The 18,828-nt window shown below is 41.4% G+C and overlaps 1 protein-coding gene and 1 pseudogene across 1 annotated transcript in view; one reads left to right on the top strand and one right to left on the bottom strand.

Annotated features, from left to right (window-relative positions):
- Positions 1–1,245: 1,245 nt before the first annotated feature.
- On the bottom strand, positions 1,246–1,898 carry LOC104675879 (annotated as a pseudogene).
- Positions 1,899–10,178: 8,280 nt separating this feature from the next.
- Positions 10,179–18,828, top strand: part of SEPTIN14 (septin 14) — a 74,473-nt gene continuing 65,823 nt past the window's right edge. Inside the window, exons 1-2 of the mRNA XM_010380543.2 lie at positions 10,179–10,243; positions 10,916–10,984. Of these exons, the coding sequence (XP_010378845.1) occupies positions 10,931–10,984 (54 nt within the window). The 5' untranslated portion in view covers positions 10,179–10,243; positions 10,916–10,930. The remainder of the gene's footprint in view (positions 10,244–10,915; positions 10,985–18,828) is intronic.

Below are 18,828 nucleotides of genomic sequence, written 5' to 3' on the forward strand. Positions count from 1 at the left end.
TTCAGCTGCATTCTAGGAACACCATATACTACTGAGTTGCAAATCTATGCTAAACATATAAGACAATGACTGACAGGGAAAAAGTTTTTCATTACAAACTCAATTCATTTGATTCATTTGGTGTATTTCAAAGGTGCAGTACTTTTCTTCATTTACCAGTGAAAGAAGTTAGAAATTAACTTCCCCAAAAAATCAGCAAATGGCAAACAAATGTCCTTGAAAGTCACGTCACCTACAGTGCATCCTAGAAAAGAGAAGGGGCAAGACAGGCTCCACCCACTTTCATGAGTTTCATCCAATACTGAACCTACTCGAGGGTGGAGAGAAAAGGCAACTTTCAAAAAGGAGCATGTTGCTAAATGAGGCATTTACTATACTCCTTCCTAAGAGCACCAGATGAGGAGCATGGTTTCTCAACTAGATCTAGGAAGTGGAATGTGGAATCATTCTGTCCTCCTCCCTTTAAGGGCTATCCACTGGTTAATGAATTAAAAAAACAGTACTGAAAAACAAACCCCACACACACTCCCCACAAAGAAGAGGAGAAAAAAAACAACACTAAGATGTCCCAGATTACTCTCCAGAGTGGAAACAGGGAGCAGCTTCAACAATTGCAGTTAGTTTATTACAAAGTCATCCACAAGCATGCCTTGCTTTTTTTTTTTTTTTTTTTTTTGTGAAATAGTCTTGCCCTGTCACCCAGGGTGGAGTGCAATGGTGCAACCTCGGCTCACTACAACCTCCCCCTCCCGGGTTCAAGTGAGTCTCCTACCTCAGCCTCCCAATTAGCTGGGACTACAGGCACGTGCCACCATGCCCAGCTAATTTTTTGTATTTTTACTAGAGACAGGGTTTCACCGTGTTAGCCAGGATGGTCTCGACCTCCTAACCTCATGATCTGCCCACTTCAGCCTCCCAAAGTGCTGGCATTACAGGCGTAAGCCACTGTGCTCAGCCCATGCCTTGCTTTTAAACAACAACAAAAAAAATTTTTTGAAACAAAGCAAAAACTAGTACTAATCACTTTTCTGACAATACACAGTTACTCAAAATTAACTAGTCCTGGGAGGGGGAAGGGCCATGCCTATGGGCCTTGTCTCACATGAGTGAGTGCATGTGGGTAGGTGCACGGCATTTGTCATTATTCCAAAAATGAATTTTAATTTTTAATCTTTAGTTTGATTTAAACACTGCTTTTAGTATGATGCTGACACCAGCTGTGCAGAAAGGGCTCTGGAGAGATGTTCATAGCAGCACACATCTGTAGCTCTTCTTCAATTCTGGAGGCTCCAGGGCAGCCAATATTGCTTTGTCAAAGACATTCTTTAGGCCTTTCTGTGTGAGTGCGGAACACTCCACATACCTTACAGCCTTCGGGTCATGGGCCAGTTTTTCAGCAGTCTCTGGAGTGATAGGCTTCTGTTTGTTCTTGGAAAGGTTCTCAATAATAGAGGGGTCATCTCTGAGATTAGTTTGGGTCCCAGCAAGCAAGAAAGGAGGCTTTGGACAGTGGTGAGTTATCTCAGGTACCCACTTTTCTTTCACATTTTCAAATGAAGGTGGAGAGACCACTGAAAAACAGACTAGAAATACATCTGTCTGTGGATAACTCAGTAGTAGTAATCTGTCATAATCCTCTTGCCCTGCAGTATCAAAAAGCCCAAGAGTATATGGTTCTCCACCAATCATAACTGACTGCATAATTGTCAAAAACAGTTGGTACATATTCTGATGGAAATTTATTTGTTGTGTAGGATATCAGGAGACATGTTTTACTAACAGCACCATCGCCCACAACAACACACTTAATTGTCTGCATTGCTGAAATATTTTTGTATCCACTTTAAATATTTCAAATCTGATGTTGACCTCAGCTTCTCCACCGGGGTGTCGGCAGCACTCCCCAGTTTCAAAGCTTTCTACAAAGCTACAGTAATCAAAACTGTGTGGCAGTGGCATATCGAAGGACAATATCAAGAATATCAAAAAAGTGAAAAGACAACTTACAGAATGGGTGAAAATATTTTCAAATTGTATATGTGATAAAGGTATGATATCCAAAATACATAAATAACTCCTACAACTCAACAGCAAAAAGGAAAAATAACTAAAATGAATGAAGGACTTGAATAGACATTTTTCTAAAGAAAATATACAAACAGGAAATAAGATGCAAAGTTACCACTTTATACTTACTAGGATGGCTACTGAAAAACCAAAAACAGAATATAAGTTTTGGCAAGGTGGTGAAACTGGAACACATACATTGCTGGTGGGGGTTGTGGCTGCTCTGAAAAACAGTGTGGCCATTCCTCAAAAGGCAAACAGGCCAGGTGCAGTGGTTCAAACCTGTCATCCCAGCATTTTGGGAGGCTGAGGTGGGAGGACTGCTTGAGACCAGGAGTTTGAGACCAGCCTGGGCAATGTAGTGACACCCTCATCTCTATAGAAAATACAAAAATTAGCCAGGCATGGTGGTGTGCACCTGTAGTCCCAGCTACTTGGGAGGCTAAGTTGGGAGGATTGCTTGAGCCTGGGAGGTTGAGGCTGCAGTGTGAGCCATGATCATGCCATTGCACTGTAGCCTGGGTGACAGAGCGAGACCCTGTCTCAAAAAAGGAAGAAAAGGGAAGAAAAGAAACAGACTTAGGCTGGGTGCAGTGGCTCACGCCTGTAATCCAGCACTTTGGGAGGCTGGGGTGGGCAGATCACCTGAGGTCAGGAGTTCGAGACCAGCCTGGGGTTTCACCAACCCCATCTCTACTAAAAATACAGAATTAGCCGGGCATAGTGGCACATGCCTGTAATCTCAGCTACCTGAGAGGTTAAGGCAGGAGAACTGCTTGAACCCGGGAGGTGGAGGTTGCAGTGAGCCGAGATCAGGCCACTGCACTCCAGTCTGGGCAAAAAGAGTGAAACTCCATCTCAAAAAAAGAAAAAGAAAAAGGAAAAGATTACAAAAAGCACTGTTGGGTTTCTGAGAAGTAATGTGTTAGGCAACTTATGCTTTATCTTTGTGTAACATTATTTTTAAAATCAACATATAATGTACACAGGAAAATGCAGGGATTTTAATGAGATTTTACCAACATTTAAATCCAGAAAGTTTCTTCAGGCCCTTCAAGTCAGCCTTCTCATCTTAATGGCAAACACTGTTCAAATTCCTCTTGCCCTGAAATAGCTTTGCCTTTTCTGAAGTTTCACATGAATGAAATCAAATAGTACAGATAATTTTGTGTCTGGCTTTTTCTACTCAGTATCTTGACTTTGAGATTCATCCACTCTGTTTCATATATAAACAAACTCGTCCATTGCTAACTAGTCTTCTTTGAATAAATACCCCACAGATTGTTTATCGCCCTCTTGTTGGACATGTTGTTTATAGTTTTAGGTTATTTTGATAAAGGTGCTATTAACATTCTTATGTAAGTCTTTTTTTTTTTTTTTTTTTTTTTTTGAGACGGAGTCTCCCTCTGTTGCCCAGGCTGGAGTGCAGTGGCCGGATCTCAGCTCACTGCAAGCTCCGCCTCCCGGGTTTACGCCATTCTCCTGCCTCAGCCTCCCGAGTAGCTGGTACTACAGGTGGCCGCCACCTCACCCGGCTAGTTTTTTTTTTTGTATTTTTTAGTAGATACGGGGTTTCAGCGTGTTAGCCAGGATGGTCTCGATCTCTGACCTTGTGATCCGCCCGTCTCGGCCTCCCAAAGTGCTGGGATTACAGGCTTGAGCCACCGCGCCCGGCCGTAAGTCTTTTTGTAGACATATGCTTTCGTTTACATTAAATAGATAGCTAGGAATGTAATTTCTGGGTTATATAGTAACTGCATGTTAACTAAAAGTACTAAACAGAGGCCACGTGCGGTGGCTCATGCCTGTAATTTCAGCATTATGGGAGGCCAAGGTGGGAGGATTCCTTAGCCCAGGAATTTGAAACCAGCCTGGCCAACATGATGAGATCCCCTGTCACTACTAAAAATATAAAAATTAGCTGGGCATGGTGGCCTGTGCCTATAATCCCAGTAAGACTTGTCTCAAACTCCCCAGTGCTCCCCAAAAAAACCCAAAACTACTGAACAGTGTTTTTTGTTTGTTTGTTTTTTTGAGACAGAGTCTCACTCTGTCACCCAGGCTGAAGTGTAGTGGTAGAATCTCGGCTCACTGCAATCTCCACCTACTTGGTTTAAGTGATCCTCCTGCCTGAGCCTCTTGAGTAGCTGGGATTACAGACTTCTGCTACCATGCCTGGCTAAGTTTGTATTTTTTTTTTTTTTTTTTTTTTTTAGTAAAGACAGAGTTTCACCATGTTGGACAGGCTGGTCTTGAGCTCCTGACCTCAAGTGATCCACCCGCCTTGTCCTCCCAAAGTGCTGGGATTACAGGCGTGGGCCACTGCGTCCAACCTCCAAGAACACCATTTTCAGAGCAAGCACCTGCCGGACTGCATCCTGCCCTGGGGCCCAAAAGCTCCTGCATCTCCACATTCCTGAAACCCCACTGACATCCCCCTCATGTCCTCCTGGACGGCTGCAGTGATGTAACACCAGCTGGACTCAATGGTGTGGCCAGGTCCCTAGCACTGTAGCCCACACAGTATCCTATACTTCAGACTGCTTTTGAGTTTTAAAAAAGTCTTTATGTATTTTAGATTCAAATTCAGTGTTAAATGTGTGGTGTGAAAATATTTTCCCTCAGTCTGCAGGCTTTTTATCCTTTACACAGAATTTTCACAGTGCAAACATTTTTAATTTTTTAATTTTAATTTTTAAATTTTGATGATATTTAATTTACCAGTTTTTTCTTTTATGTATTGTCTTTGTTGTCAAGTCTAAGAATTTTTCACCAGCACCAGGTCCTGAAATTTTTCTCCTTTTTTCAAAACTTTTATAGGGGTCAGGTGCAGTGGCTCACACCTGGAATCCTAGCAGTCAGGGCGATCACCTGAGGTCAGGAGCTCAAGACCAGCCTGGCCAACATGGTGAAACCCCTTCTCTACTAAAAATACAAAAATTGGCTGGGCAGGGTGGCTCATGCCTGTAATCCCAGCACTTTAGGAGGCCAAGGTGGGTGGATCACCTGAAGTCAAGAGTTCAAGACCACCCTGGCCAACATGGTGAAACCCCATCTCTACTAAGAAAACACAACAATTAGTTGGGCGTGGTGGTGCATGTCTGGAGTCCCAGCTACCTAGGAGGCTGAGGCAGGAGAATCATTTGAACCTGGGAGGCAGACGTTGCAATGAGCCAAGATTGCACCACTGCACTCCAGCCTGGGTGACAGAGTGAGACTCCATCCAAAAAAATAAAATAAATAAAATAATAAAAAATAAAAATACAAAAATTAGCTGGGTGTGGTGGCTCATGCCTGTAGTTCCAGCTATCTGGGAGGCTGAGGTGGGAGAATCACTTGAATCTGGGAGGTAGAGATCATGTCACTGCACTCCAGTCTGGGTGACAGAGTGAGACCCTGTCTCAAAACAAGCAAACAAACAAACAAAAAACCACAGTGATATAGGACTTCACACCTGTAAACCAAAAAAAGAATTCTAAGTCTTCCCAACCATCTGAACGGACCCCTCCTCTTAGCCAAGGACATTCCAAGGTTAACCTGAGAAACTAGTTCAGGTCAGACATGCCTCATTACACCCTCTTCCCTTTTGGAATTTAGGAAAAACTGACCAGCATTAACATCAACACAGACTTTAAGTCTGATAAGAAACATTTACAATCTGTTCTCTCTGAAGCCTGCTACTTTGAGGCTTCATCTGCATAATAAAACCTTGGTCTCTAGAGCCCTTTATTGTAACCCAGACATTCCTTTCTATCGATAACAACTCTTTCAACCAAATGCCAATCCGAACATTTAAAAATCTACTTAAGACTTTGAACCTCCCCTCCCCCCACCACTTCAAGTTGTCTCACCCTTCCAGATCAAACCAATATAAATGTTTTTTTTTCTTTTTTTTTTTTTTGAGACGGAGTCTTGCTCTGTCGCTCAGGCTGGAGTGCAGTGGCACCATCTCAGCTCACTGCAAGCTCCGCCTCCCAGGTTCACGCCATTCTCCTGCCTCAACTTCCTGAGTTGCTGGGACCACAGGCACCCGCCACCTCGCCCGGCTAATTTTTGTTTTTGTATTTTTAGTAGAGACAGGGTTTCACCGTGTTAGCCAGGATGGTCTCGTTCTCCTGACCTCGTGATCCACCGCCTCGGCTTCCCAAAGTCCTGAGATTACAGGCATGAGCCACCGCGCTCAGCCAAACCAATGTAAATCTTACACATATTGATTGATGTATGTCTCCCTAGTGTATAAAAGCAAACTGTACCCCTGACCACTTTGGGCACATGTCATCAGGACCTCCTGATGCTGTGTCACAGGAGTGTCCTTAACTTTGGCAAAATAAACTTTCTTTTGTTTTGGAGATGGAGTCTTGCTCTGTCACCCAGACTGGAGTGTAGTGGGCGCGATCTTGGCTCACTGCAACCTCCATCTCCTGGGTTCCAGCAATTCTCCTGCCCCAGCCTCCTGAGTAGCTGGGATTATAGGCACCTGCCACCATGCCCGGCTAATTTTTGTATTTTTAGTAGAGATGAGGTTTCACCATGTTAGCTAGGCTGGTCTCGAATCCTGACCTCAGGCAATCCACCCACCTCAACCTCCCAAAGCACTGGGATTACAGGCATGAGCCACCGTGCCCGGCCTAAACTTTCTAAATTGATTGAGACCTGTCTCAGATATTTTTGGTTCACATACCCATTAGGATGGCTGCTATCCAAAACCACAGTAACATGTGCTGGTAAAGGCATGGAGAAGTTGGCACCTTGTGCATGACCGGTGGGAATGTAGTAACATGGTGTGGCTGCTGTGTTTGTGTTTTCTTGAAAAATTAAACATAGATGCTGGGCGCGATGGCTCACGCCTGTAATCCGAGCATTTTGGGAGGCTGACGCAGGTGGATCACCTATCAGGAGTTTGAGAACAGCCTGACCAACATGGCAAAACCCTATCTCTACTAAAAATACAAAATGTAGCCAGGCATGGTGGTGTGCGCCTGTAATCCCAGCTACTCTGGAGGCTGAGGCAGGAGAATCGCTTGAACCCGGGAGGCAGAGGTTGCAGTGAGCTGAGATTGTGCCACTACACTCCAGTCTGGGTGACAGAGCGAGACTCTGTCTAAAAAAAAAAAAAAAAAAATCAAACGTTTGCGTTATTAATATCGCCACCAATGTTTTTAGAAAAGTTTTTAAACGTTGGGAAACTGTCAACATCATGATGGTTGATAGAATTTCTCCAAAAACTCCAATTTTAGCTGTAAAGCTCATTATTACAAAATTTACAAAAATGTAAATTTTATCGTTTAGAAAGTACATTTTCAGTTAGTTTTCTAATCTTTTCTTTTCATTCATTATTTTTTGTTTGTTTGTTTCTTTAGACAGGATCTTACTCTGTTGCCCTGGCTGGAGTGCAATGGCATAATCATAGCTCACTGCAGCCTCAAACTCTGGCGCTCCATCTATCTTTCTGTCTCAGCCTCCCGAGTAGCTGGGACTACAGGCACGCACCACCATGCCTGACTAATTTTTAAATTTTTCTTCTATAGAGACCGGGTCTCGCTATGCTGACCAGGCTAGTTTCAGACTCCTGGGCTCAAGCAGTTCTCCTGCTTCAGACTCCCAAAGTGCTGGGATTGCACAATCCACCTCGCCTGGCTTAGTTATTTTACTTAATGTTACAAACTATGCTTCATTCATTTTCAAGAATCTGTCTTAGAAATCCCCAAGCTTAAATCATCAGTGTTTGTCAATTGCACTTGAAATTAATAATATTCCATGAAAAAAGGAGTTCCTATTTCTCAAAACTCGATCAATCACAGAACTTGTTTTCCTCAAGACAACCATCATACTTCTATACAATATAAATGCTTTATGGGTATTCATTGGTTTTTGTTGTTGTGAATATGTGAGGTGAATAGTGCAATAACTAATAATACAATTTGGAGCCATTTTTTTGATGAAGGTAGCAGGTTTTTTTGTTTTGTTTTGAGACGGTGTCTCACTCTTGTTGCCCAGGCTGGAATGCAGTGGTGTGATCCCTGCTCACTGCAACCTCTGCCTCCTGGGCTCAAGCAATTCTCCTGCCTCAGCCTCCCGAATAGCTGAGATTACAGGTGCCCACCACCACACCCAGCCATTTTTTGTATTTTTAGTAAGACATGGTTTCACCATGTTGGCCAGGCTGGTCTTGAACTGCTGACCTCAGGTGATACACCCACCTTGGCCTCCCAAAGTGTTGGGATTACAGGTGTAAGCCACTGTGCCCAGCCGAAGGTAGCAGTAGTTTTAACCACCATTGCTTTTGAACCATCAGTGTAAATATCAACACAGTGGAAAGGCAAATTAAATCCTAGTATGGGCTAAGTGCAGTGGCCATACTACTCACACCTGTAATCCCAGCACTTTGGGAGGCCAGGCAGAAGAATTACTTTGAGTTCAGGAGTTCGAGATCAGTCTGGGCAACATGGCAAAACCCCATCTCTACAAAAAAATGCAAAAATTAGCAGGGTGTGATGGTAGATGCCTGTAATCCCAGCTATTTGGGAGGCTGAGGTAGGGAGGATCGCTTGAGCTTGGGAGGTTGAGGCTGCAGTGAGTTGCGACTGCGCCACTGGATTCTAGCTTTGGTGACAGAGTGAGGCTCTATCTCAAAACAAAAACAAAAAGCCCTCGTATTATTAGAAAAAATTGAACCCATGGGTCCCCGCAAAGAGTCTCAGGAATCCTCAGTGCCCGCTGATCATACTTTGAGAACTTCTGCTCTAGACTTATGTGAAAGAAATAAACCCCTATTTGTTTAAGACACTTAATTAGGCTTTTAAATACAAGATAAGTTGCGTCTCTAGTTCTCAAATAATTTTTGGCAGAATTGCCAAAAATTCAGTCATTATACAGAGATACTCTGTATAATGTAGTAATTTACTTCAAATTAATTGAATTTGTAGTAATTTACTTCAAATTACTACAGTATTTCAAAAACAATATTTATTGTTCATTTAAATAAACATTATTATTTATTTATTTATTTTTTGAGTCAGAGTCTTGTTCTGTCACCCAGGCTGGAATGCAGTGGCGGGATCTTGACTCACTGCAACCTCCGCCTTCTGGGTTCAAGCAATTCTTGTGCCTCAGCCTCCTGAGTAGCTGGGATTACAGGCCTGCACCACTATGCCCGGCTAAGTTTTGTATTTTTAGTAGAGATGGGATTTTGCCATGTTGGCCAGTCTGGTCTCAAACTCTTGGCCTCAAGTGATCCTCCTGCCTTGGCCTCCCAAAGTGCTGGGATTATAGGTGTTAGCCACTGTGTCTGGCCAAACATTGTTGACTTAAATCAACAATGTTTGTTGCTGATTTCCATTAAAAGCTAGAAATTACTGGCCGGGCATGGTGGCTCATGCCTGTAATCCCAGCACTTTGGGAGGCTGAGGTGGGTGGATCACGAGGTCAGGAGATCAAGACCATACTGGCTAGCATGGTGAAACCTCGTCTCTATTAAAAATACAAAAAATTAGCCAGGTGTGGTGGTAGGCGCCTGTAGTCATAGCTACTAGGGAGGCTGAGGCAGGAGAATGGTGTGAACCCTGGAGGCAGATCTTGCAGTGAGCCGAGATGGCACCACTGCACTCCAGCCTGTCGACAGAGTGAGACTCCATCTCAAAAAAAAAAAAAACAAAAAAGGCTGGAAATTACTGCAATGTCCACCATTAAGTTTCTGATAAATAAATTAAAAAAAAAGTCATACATACTGGACTAAACTATGCCACAAAACAGAACTCTATCCATATCAGAAAACATTGTTTAATTTTAGGGAAAATGATATACATTTGTATACTAAAGTGCAATAATCCTCAGGATAGAGCAAGTGAAGAGATTATGGCACAGAACCATTCTTTGATTCTGTTTGCTTCTCAAATATTTCAAATACTTGCTTTACAAATATATACTATTTCCTTTTGAAACATGCCTCGTATTCTTAGTATCTTTGTGCTGTGTTCAAAAGTAGGGTAGTATGGCCTTCTCAGGCAGTTCTGCTTGGAGATGAGCACAGCATGCTCTCTTGTACTTCTCCTCCCTGTTCCCAACTGTTACAAACACAGTGAATGTTTATTTGGTCCACAACTGGGGACAGTAGAAAGGACACCAGCTTGGAATCAGTTCGGACCTGTGTCTGCTACACAGCTGAATCCCTGGGAAAGTAAGTTACTTAATCTTTCTGAGTCTGAATTTTTTCACCTGGCATATGGCAATGAAAATACATGTATCTCAGATCTACTATGAGGACTAACAGAGGTAAATAAAGCACATAAACCCTTAGCACAATGCTAGGTGCATAATAGATGCTTCATAAATGAGAATTATCATTATTTTAGTTCAGTGTCTAAAGGACTTGTTTAGAGGTTTTAAGGTCTGCTTTCACAATTCTCCTTCAATGGGTAAATTCAAATGCTCAAGCCTCCTCTGGTATGCTACTCTGGAAAGTTAAGTGCTTATTAATGTCTTGCTTTTTTTTTTATTAACCATTTTTTAAAGCAAAATTTTCTACTTTCCTTTCTTATGACCATAGAATCATTTAAAGAAGAAGAGTGCTTTTATCCTCTTGATTTCCAAAGGGAATTTAACTTTAAGATGCTTTTTGTATGCTTACGGTCAAATGTATTACTCTACATTATAAGTTGAATATTACATACTATTCATCATATACAAGCCCATCTAGCAAGACAGCCACAGTTTAAAACAGATTAATAGTGTGAACTAAAAACTGAAGCTTCGAAAATACCTATATTATGCCCCCTAATTGATCTAAATTATGTCGTAAGAATATAGCCTTTGTAAGTAATTTAAAAAAAAATTTTTTTTAAATTTCCAGCTCTTTTAGTGTAGCATGGCGGAAAGAACAATGCGTATGCCCACACAAATACCTGCTGATGGAGATACAGTTAAGTATATCTTTCAAATATAACTCTACATTTTGTACTTCAATAAGATTATATAGCTTAAAAATATTGACTTGGTAAACTGATGTAGGCATAGATGATAAAGTCTTGTTTGTTATGTTTGGGCATGAATTAGCTTTTATACTAATTGGAGTTAAATATCAATGGTGATTTAGATAATTGATACATGTTTTTTGAGTCCGATGACCTTATTAGCAGTGCAAAAGACTATTTCTATTTAACACCAAAGAAATTCAAAGTAAAACTTCTGAATCTCCCAATAAGTGAGAAGAACAGTGCTGTTTTGATGGATATATTTGCAGAATGTATATACTGACAATAAATAATTTTTTAATTAAGTTATTTTAGCAAATGGTTGGATGACTGCTTGCTGATTGCTTTACTGAGTGTGAGGTTAGAGCAAGTTTTTTTTCTTTTTAGATGGAGTCTGGCTCTGTTGCTTAGGCTGGAGTGCAGTGGTGCAATCTCAGCTCACTGCAACCTCTGCCTTCTGGGTTTAAGCGATTCTCCCGCTTCAGCCTCCCAAGTAGCTGGGATTACAGGCACCCGCCTTCATGCCCGGCTAACTTTTGTATTTTTTTAGTAGAGACAGGGTTTCACCATGTTGGCCAGCCTGGTCTCGAACTCCTGATCTCAGGTGATCTACCCACCTCAGTCGCCCAAAGTATTGGGATTACAGGCCACTGCGCCCGGCCTGTCATTGCTTTTCATAAACAACCATCCTCTGAGAGGAATTTCTCAGAGACTGAACCATTGGCCTATGCTCATTCCATTTTATCTTTGGGCTGTGTTGTGTATCAAATCATGGTTAATACTCCTTTGTTCACATGACACTAAAACATAAAATTTTAGAATTAGAAGAGATCCCAAAAGCCAATTAGTCAAACATTAATCTGATATACAAAAACTAGCAACAAATCCTTTAGCAAGTATCTTAGTCTGTTTGGGCAGCTATAACAAAATACCTTAGACTTGGTAATTTATAAACAATAGAAATGCATTGCTCACAGTTCTAGAGGATGGGAAGTCCAAGATCAAAGGACCAGCTGGTTTGGTGTTAGGTGAGGGCTTACTCTCTGCTTCAAAAATGGCTTCTAGCTGTGTCCTCACACGGCAGGAGAAGCAAACAGTGTCGCTCAAACTTCTGTTATAAATGCAGTAGTCCTATTCATGTGGGTGGAACTGTATGACCTAATCACCTCTCCAAGGCTCCGTTTTTTTAAAAATTAAATGATATGTAATATTAATACATATTGATGGGGTATAGGCAATATTTTGTTATATGCATAGAATATATAATAATCAAATCAGGGTACTTCATGTATCTATTACCTCGAATATTTATTATTTCTATGTTTTGGGAACATTTCAAGTCCCTTCTTTTAGCTATTTATATAATACATTGTTACAAACTATAGTCTCCCTACTCTGCTATAGAACATTAGAACTTATTTTTTCTGCCTAACTGAATGTTTGAACCCACCAGCCAACCTCTGTTCATCCCCCCACTACTCACACACCCTTCCCAGCCTCTGGTAGCTATCATTCTACTCTACTTCCATGAGATCAACTTTTTAAGCTGACGCATATGAGTGACATATTTGTCTTTCTGTGTCTGACTTACTTCACTTAACATAATGACCTCTAGTTCAATCCATGTTAATGCAAATGATAGGATTTCCTTTTTTTTATGTGGCCAAATTCTTTTTTTTTTTTTTTTTTTTTTGAGATGGAGTTTCACTCTTGTTGCCCAGGCTGGAGTGCAATGGCATGATCTCAGCTCACTGCAACCTCCGCCTCCCAGGTTAAAGCAATTCTCCTGCCTCGGCCTCCCAAGTAGCTGGGATTACAGGCATGCACCCCCATGCCTGGATAATTTTGTAGTTTTAGTAGAGATGGGGTTTCACCCTGTTGGCCAGGTTGGTTTCAAACTCCTGACCTCAGGTGACCTGCCTCAGCCTCCCAAAGTGCTGAGACTACAAGTGTTAGCCACCACACCTGGCCCCAAATAGTATTTAAATGTGTATATATACAACTTTTTAAATCCATATATCTATTGATGGACATTTAGGTTGATTCCATATTTTTGCTGTGGTGAATACTGGTTCAATAAACAAAGGGATGCACAGATCTCTTCTATATACTGATATTTTTTCCTTTGGGTATATACCAAGTAGTGGGATTGCTGGATCATATGGTAGTTCCATTTATATTGGAAACGAAGAATAAGAGAAGGAGAGGGAGGAAGGGAGAGAGGGATACAAGAAGTGAAGGGAGGCGTTGAAAAAAGAGTGACTAGGATCATAATAGAACTTAAGTTTCCATATCTTAGCTATTGTAAATAATGCTGCAATGAACACAGAGCATCACACATCGTGATTTAAAATTATATTACAAAGCTATAGTAATCAATATAGTATGGCACCATCATAGAAACAGAAACATAGACCAGTGAAACACAATAGAGCTCCCAGAAATAAATCCAAACATTCATGGTTAGCTAATTTTTCAAAAGGGCACCAAGAGGACATACTGAGGAAAAAATCATCTCTTCACTAAATGGTTCCAGGAAAACTGAATTTCTATAGGCAAAAGAATGATATTGGACCATTATCTTACACTATACCAAAAAACCAACTCAAAATAGATAAAAGACCAAAAAGTAGGACCTGAAGTCATAAAACTCTGAGGAGAGAACATAGGGGAAAATGTCCTTGACATTCGTCTTGACAGTAATTTTTTTTTTTTTTTTTTTGAGACGGAGTTTCGCTCTTGTTGCCCCGGCTAGAGTGCAATGGCACAATCTCTGCTCACTGCAACCTCCTCCTCCCGGGTTCAAGTGATTCTCTTGCCTCAGCCTCCCAAATAGCTAGGATTATAGGAGCCCACCACCACCCCCGGTTAATTCTGGGGGCTGAAAAGTGGACATCTTATGTAGAACCATAGAAACTGAGATAAGTAGATTTTATGTCTGCAGCTGACATGCCTTTTCTTTTACTAGGCCTTTAGTACAGAGGTTTGTGTTTCTCTGAGTAAAGCTGGGCTTGAGATTTGATGTTGCTATAGTGTGATTCTTACTATCCTATGGGCTTTTTTTTTTTTTTGGATGGAGTTTCACTCTTGTTGCCCAGGCTAGAGTGCAGTGGCACGATCTTGGCTCACTGCAACCTCTGCCTCCTGGGTTCAAGCGATTCTCCTGCCTCAGCCTCCTGAGTAGCTGGGATTATAGGCATGCACCACCATGCTCGGCTGATTTTGTATTTTTAGTAGAGATGGGGTTTCTCCATGTTGATCAGCCTGGTCTCAAACTCTCAACCTCAGGTGATCTGCCCTCCTCGGCCCCCCAAAGTGCTGGGATTACAGGCATGAGCCACCGCGCCTGGTCTACCCTATGGGCTTTGAATGTCTCTGGTGATACCTTGTGTTGAGGGTAGGGGTTGGTTTGCCAGAGGATGTTTTTCTGATGATGATTTCACCCTCAACCTTAAGTCTTCCTTTGGTGCTATGCCTCAGAATGAGTATGTCTCTTGCAATATCTCTTGCAGAGAATATGTATCTTGATAGCAGTTAGCCTGGTGATGAAGGTACGTGAGAATACTTTTTTATTTGATTGCCAGTCTTAGGCAAGTACTCCGCCTCTGGGCCCCGGGGGTATGACTTTCTCTTTCTCTTCTTCTGACATGGTTCTGAATCCATTGTGAATTTCTGTACATCTTCTAGGGCTTCAAGCTTTTTTTATGTTCCCTACTTTCAGAAGCAATGTGCTTTCACCAGCACCCTAAGAGAGTGCTTCTTGGCTCTTCACCCATAGAGGAAGGCTTTTTTATTCTGTAGAGGAGAAAGTTCTGATTAGAGCTTCTTGCCAGCATTGCTGCTGTTGCATGTCCCAGTTCTGTAACTTGAGAGAGATTTTTTTTTTCAGAGTTCTATCAATTTTTTACTGAATGTCTAGTTGGGTTCAAGGAGAAAAAGTTTTTGAGGAGCTACAGATTATTTTTTGTTCTACAAAAAAGACACATGCACACTTCTTCTCTTCTCTTCTCTTCTCTTTTCTCTTTTTTGAGATAGAGTTTTTGCTCTTGTTGCCCAGGCTGGAGTGCAGTGGCTCAATCTTGGCTCACTGCAGCCTCTGCCTCCTGGGTTCAAGCGATTCTCCTGCCTCAGCCTCCCAAGTAGCTGGGATTACAGGCATGTGCCACCGCACCTGGCTAATTTTGTATTTTTATTAGAGACAGGGTTTCACTATGTTGGTCAGGCTGGTCTCAAACTCCCAACCTCAGGTGATCCGCCTGCCTCAGTCTCTCAAAGTGCTGGGATTACAGGTGTGAACCACTGCACCCGTCCTGTTTTCTTTTTTAAAAATTTGAGACAGAGTCTCACTCTGTCACCCAGGCGGGAGTGCAGTGGTGCAATCTTGGCTTACTGCAACCTTCACCTCCCAGTTTCAACCAATTCTCGTACCTCAGCCTCTTCAGTAGCTGAGATGATAGACATGCACCACCACGCCCAGCTAATGTTTGTATTTTTACTAGAGACAGGGTTTCACCATGTTGGCCAAGCCGGTCTCAAACTCCTGACCTCAAGTGATCTGCCTGCCTCGGCCTCCTAAAGTGTTGGGATTAGGGGTGTGAGCCACCGCACCCAGCCTGTACTTGTTTTCATCTCAGCTCTATTCACAATAGCTGAGACATTGAATCAACCTAGGTGTCCATCAATGGTAGATTGGATTAAAAATGTGGTACATGGCTGGGTGCAGTGGTTCACACCTGAAATCCCAGCACTTTGGGAGGCTGAGACTGATGGATAGTCTGAGGTCAGGAGTTTGAGAGCAGGCTGACCAACATGGTGAAACCCTGTCTCTACTAAAAATACAAAAAATTAGCTGGGCGTGGTGGTGGGCAACTGTGATCCCAGCTACTCAGGAGGCTGAGGCAGGATAATTGCTTGAACTTGGGAGGTGGAGATTGCAGTGAGCCGAGATCGCACCACTGCGCTCCAGCCTGGGTGACAGAGCGAGATTCTGTCTCAAAAAAAAAAAAAAAAAAAAGTGTGGTACATATACACCGTGGAATACTCTGCAGCCATAAAAAATGAAATGCGTCCTTTGCAGCAACATGGGTGCTGCTGGAGGCCATTATCCTAAGTGAATTAATACAGAAACAGAAAACCAAATACCACATGTTCTCATTTACAAGTGGGGGTAAACATTGGGTACTCATAAACATACGAGTATGAGACTCATGCCATAGATGGCAACAATGGACACTGAGGACTACTACAGGGTGGCGGGGGAGTGGTAGGGGCAGAAAATCTACCTGTTGAGTACTATGCTTAGTACCTGGGTGATGGGATCATTCACACCCTCAAACCTCAGCACATTCAATATCCCCGCATAACAAACCTGCACATGTACTCTCTGAATCTAAAAGTTGAAATTACAAATAAAAATTAAATACATACATTAAATCAAACCTTAATAAATTAAAAAATATAATTAATATACTCTTTATTCTCTACTTAGAATGACAGATTTCCAAATAAGGACAAATAAAAACCAAACCAGAAAACAAACAAACAAAAAACAGCTACAGGGCTGGGTGCAGTGGCTCACACCTGTAATCCCAGCACTTTGGGAGGCCGACGCGGAGGATCACAAGGTGAGGAGTTCAAGACCAACCTGGCCAACACAGTGAAACCCATCTCTACTAAAAATACAAAAATTAGCCAGGTGTGGTGGCACGGCTATAATCCCAGTTACTCAGGAGGCTGAGTCAGGAGAATCGCTTGAACCTGGGGAGGTGGATGTTGCAGGGAGCTGAGATTGCGCCACTGCACTCTAGTCTGAGCAACAGAGCGAGACTGTGTCTCAAAAAAAAAAAAAAAAAAAAAAGGAAAAGAACAAAAGAAAGAAAGAAAAAAGCAGCTACAGATGATTCCTGTTTATGGCTCAAAGTTTTTACTTGTCTGCCAAAGCATATTCTAGCAATTAGGTCCTTGCTTTAGAACTCTTCTCATATCTGTGGCTTTCTTGCCTAGAAAAGTTAATGTTCCCATCTTGTCTTTTCCTGTGGGTTTCTGTCTCTCCTTCAATTCTGGAACAATTTTTTGACCTGAAACATCAGTACTAGGATGAGTTAAAAAAAAAGTTGTGATCTTGCCTTAGTCCATTATTTTATTCCTGTAGTGTTAGTAGTGATGTCTTTTTTCTGCTTTCTGCATCTCTGAGCAGAAACTAGAAATGAATATAACTGATTTTTGTATATTGACTTTATAGCTTTTAATTTTGATATATTCTCTTAGTAATTCTGGCAGATGCTCTGTAGATTCTTGTATATTTTCTACCTTTTTTCAATATAAAATAACAAACTCTTTTGAATATTTATGCTTTTTGTTTGCCTTATTGACTGGTAAGAACCTCCAGTAAAATGTATAAAAATGACAAGAGCTGACATCTCTGCTTTATTTTCAGTCTTGTGAGGAAAGCACTCAGATGTTTACTATGAAGTATGATGTTAGATTTAAAGTTTTTTTAATATAGTTTTTATCAGATTGAGGAAGTTCTCTTTAATTCGTATTTTACTAATAGACTTTAAAAATCACAAATGGGTATTCAATTCATCAAATATAATATTTTTCATTTATTCAGTCATATGGCGATTTTACTTTATACTATTAATATGGTGAAATGTTTATTGATTTTTTTAATTTTTAATTTTTTTTGAGACAGGGTTTTACTCTGTTACCCAGGCTGCAGTGCAGTGGCACAATTATAGCTCACCACAAGCTCTAACTCCTGGGCTTAAGTGATCCTCCTGCCTCAGCCTCCGGAGTAGCTGGGACAATGAGCATGTACTACCACACCCAGCTATTTTTTAAATTTTTAGTTTCAGTAGAGACAGGGTTTCACTATGTTGCCCAGACTGGTCTCGAATTCCTGAGCTCAAGCGATCTTCCAGCCTCAGCTTCCCAAAGTTCTGGGATTACAGGCATGAGCCACCATGCTCAGCCCTTAATTTTTAATTTTTATGGGTACATAGCAGGTCTATATATTTATGGGGCACATGAGGTATTTTGTTATAGGCACATAATGTGTAATAATCATATCAGGATAAATGGGGTATCCACTACCTTAAGTATTTTTCATTTCTTTGTGTTAGAAACATTTCAATTGTACTCTTCATTCTTCTAAAATGTACAATTTATCGTTGACTATAGTCACCCTGTTGTGCTATCAAATACTGGACCTTATTCATTCTATCTAACTATATCCTTGTACCCATTAACAATCCCCTCACCACCCTCACTACCGTTCTTAGCCTCTGATAACCATCCTTCCACTCTCTATCTCCATGAGTTCAATTGTTTTAATTTTTAGCTCCCACAAATAAGTGAGAACATGTGAAGTCTGTCTTTCCGTGACTTGCTTATTTCACTTAACATATTGTTAGGTTCCATCCATGTTATTGGAAATGACAAGATCTCATTCTTTTTGATGGCTGAATAGTATTCCATTGTGTATATGTACCACATTTTCTTTGTCTATTCATCTGTTGATGGACACTTAGCTTGCTTCCAAATCTTGGCTATTGTGAATAGTGCTGCAACAAACATGGGAGTGTAGATATCTCCTCGGTGTACTAATTTCTTTCTTTTGGGTATATACCTAGCAGGGGATTGCTGGATCATACAGTAGTTCTATGTTTAGTTTTTTGAGGTACCTCCATACTGTTCTCCATACTAATTCACATTCCCATCAACAGTGTAAGAGGATTCTCTTTTTTCTACATTCTTGCCAGCATTTGTTATTGCCTGTCTTTTGGGTAAA

Source organism: Rhinopithecus roxellana, chromosome 6 (genome assembly GCF_007565055.1).
Source record: "Rhinopithecus roxellana isolate Shanxi Qingling chromosome 6, ASM756505v1, whole genome shotgun sequence".
In the NCBI taxonomy this organism is placed as follows: domain Eukaryota; kingdom Metazoa; phylum Chordata; class Mammalia; order Primates; family Cercopithecidae; genus Rhinopithecus; species Rhinopithecus roxellana.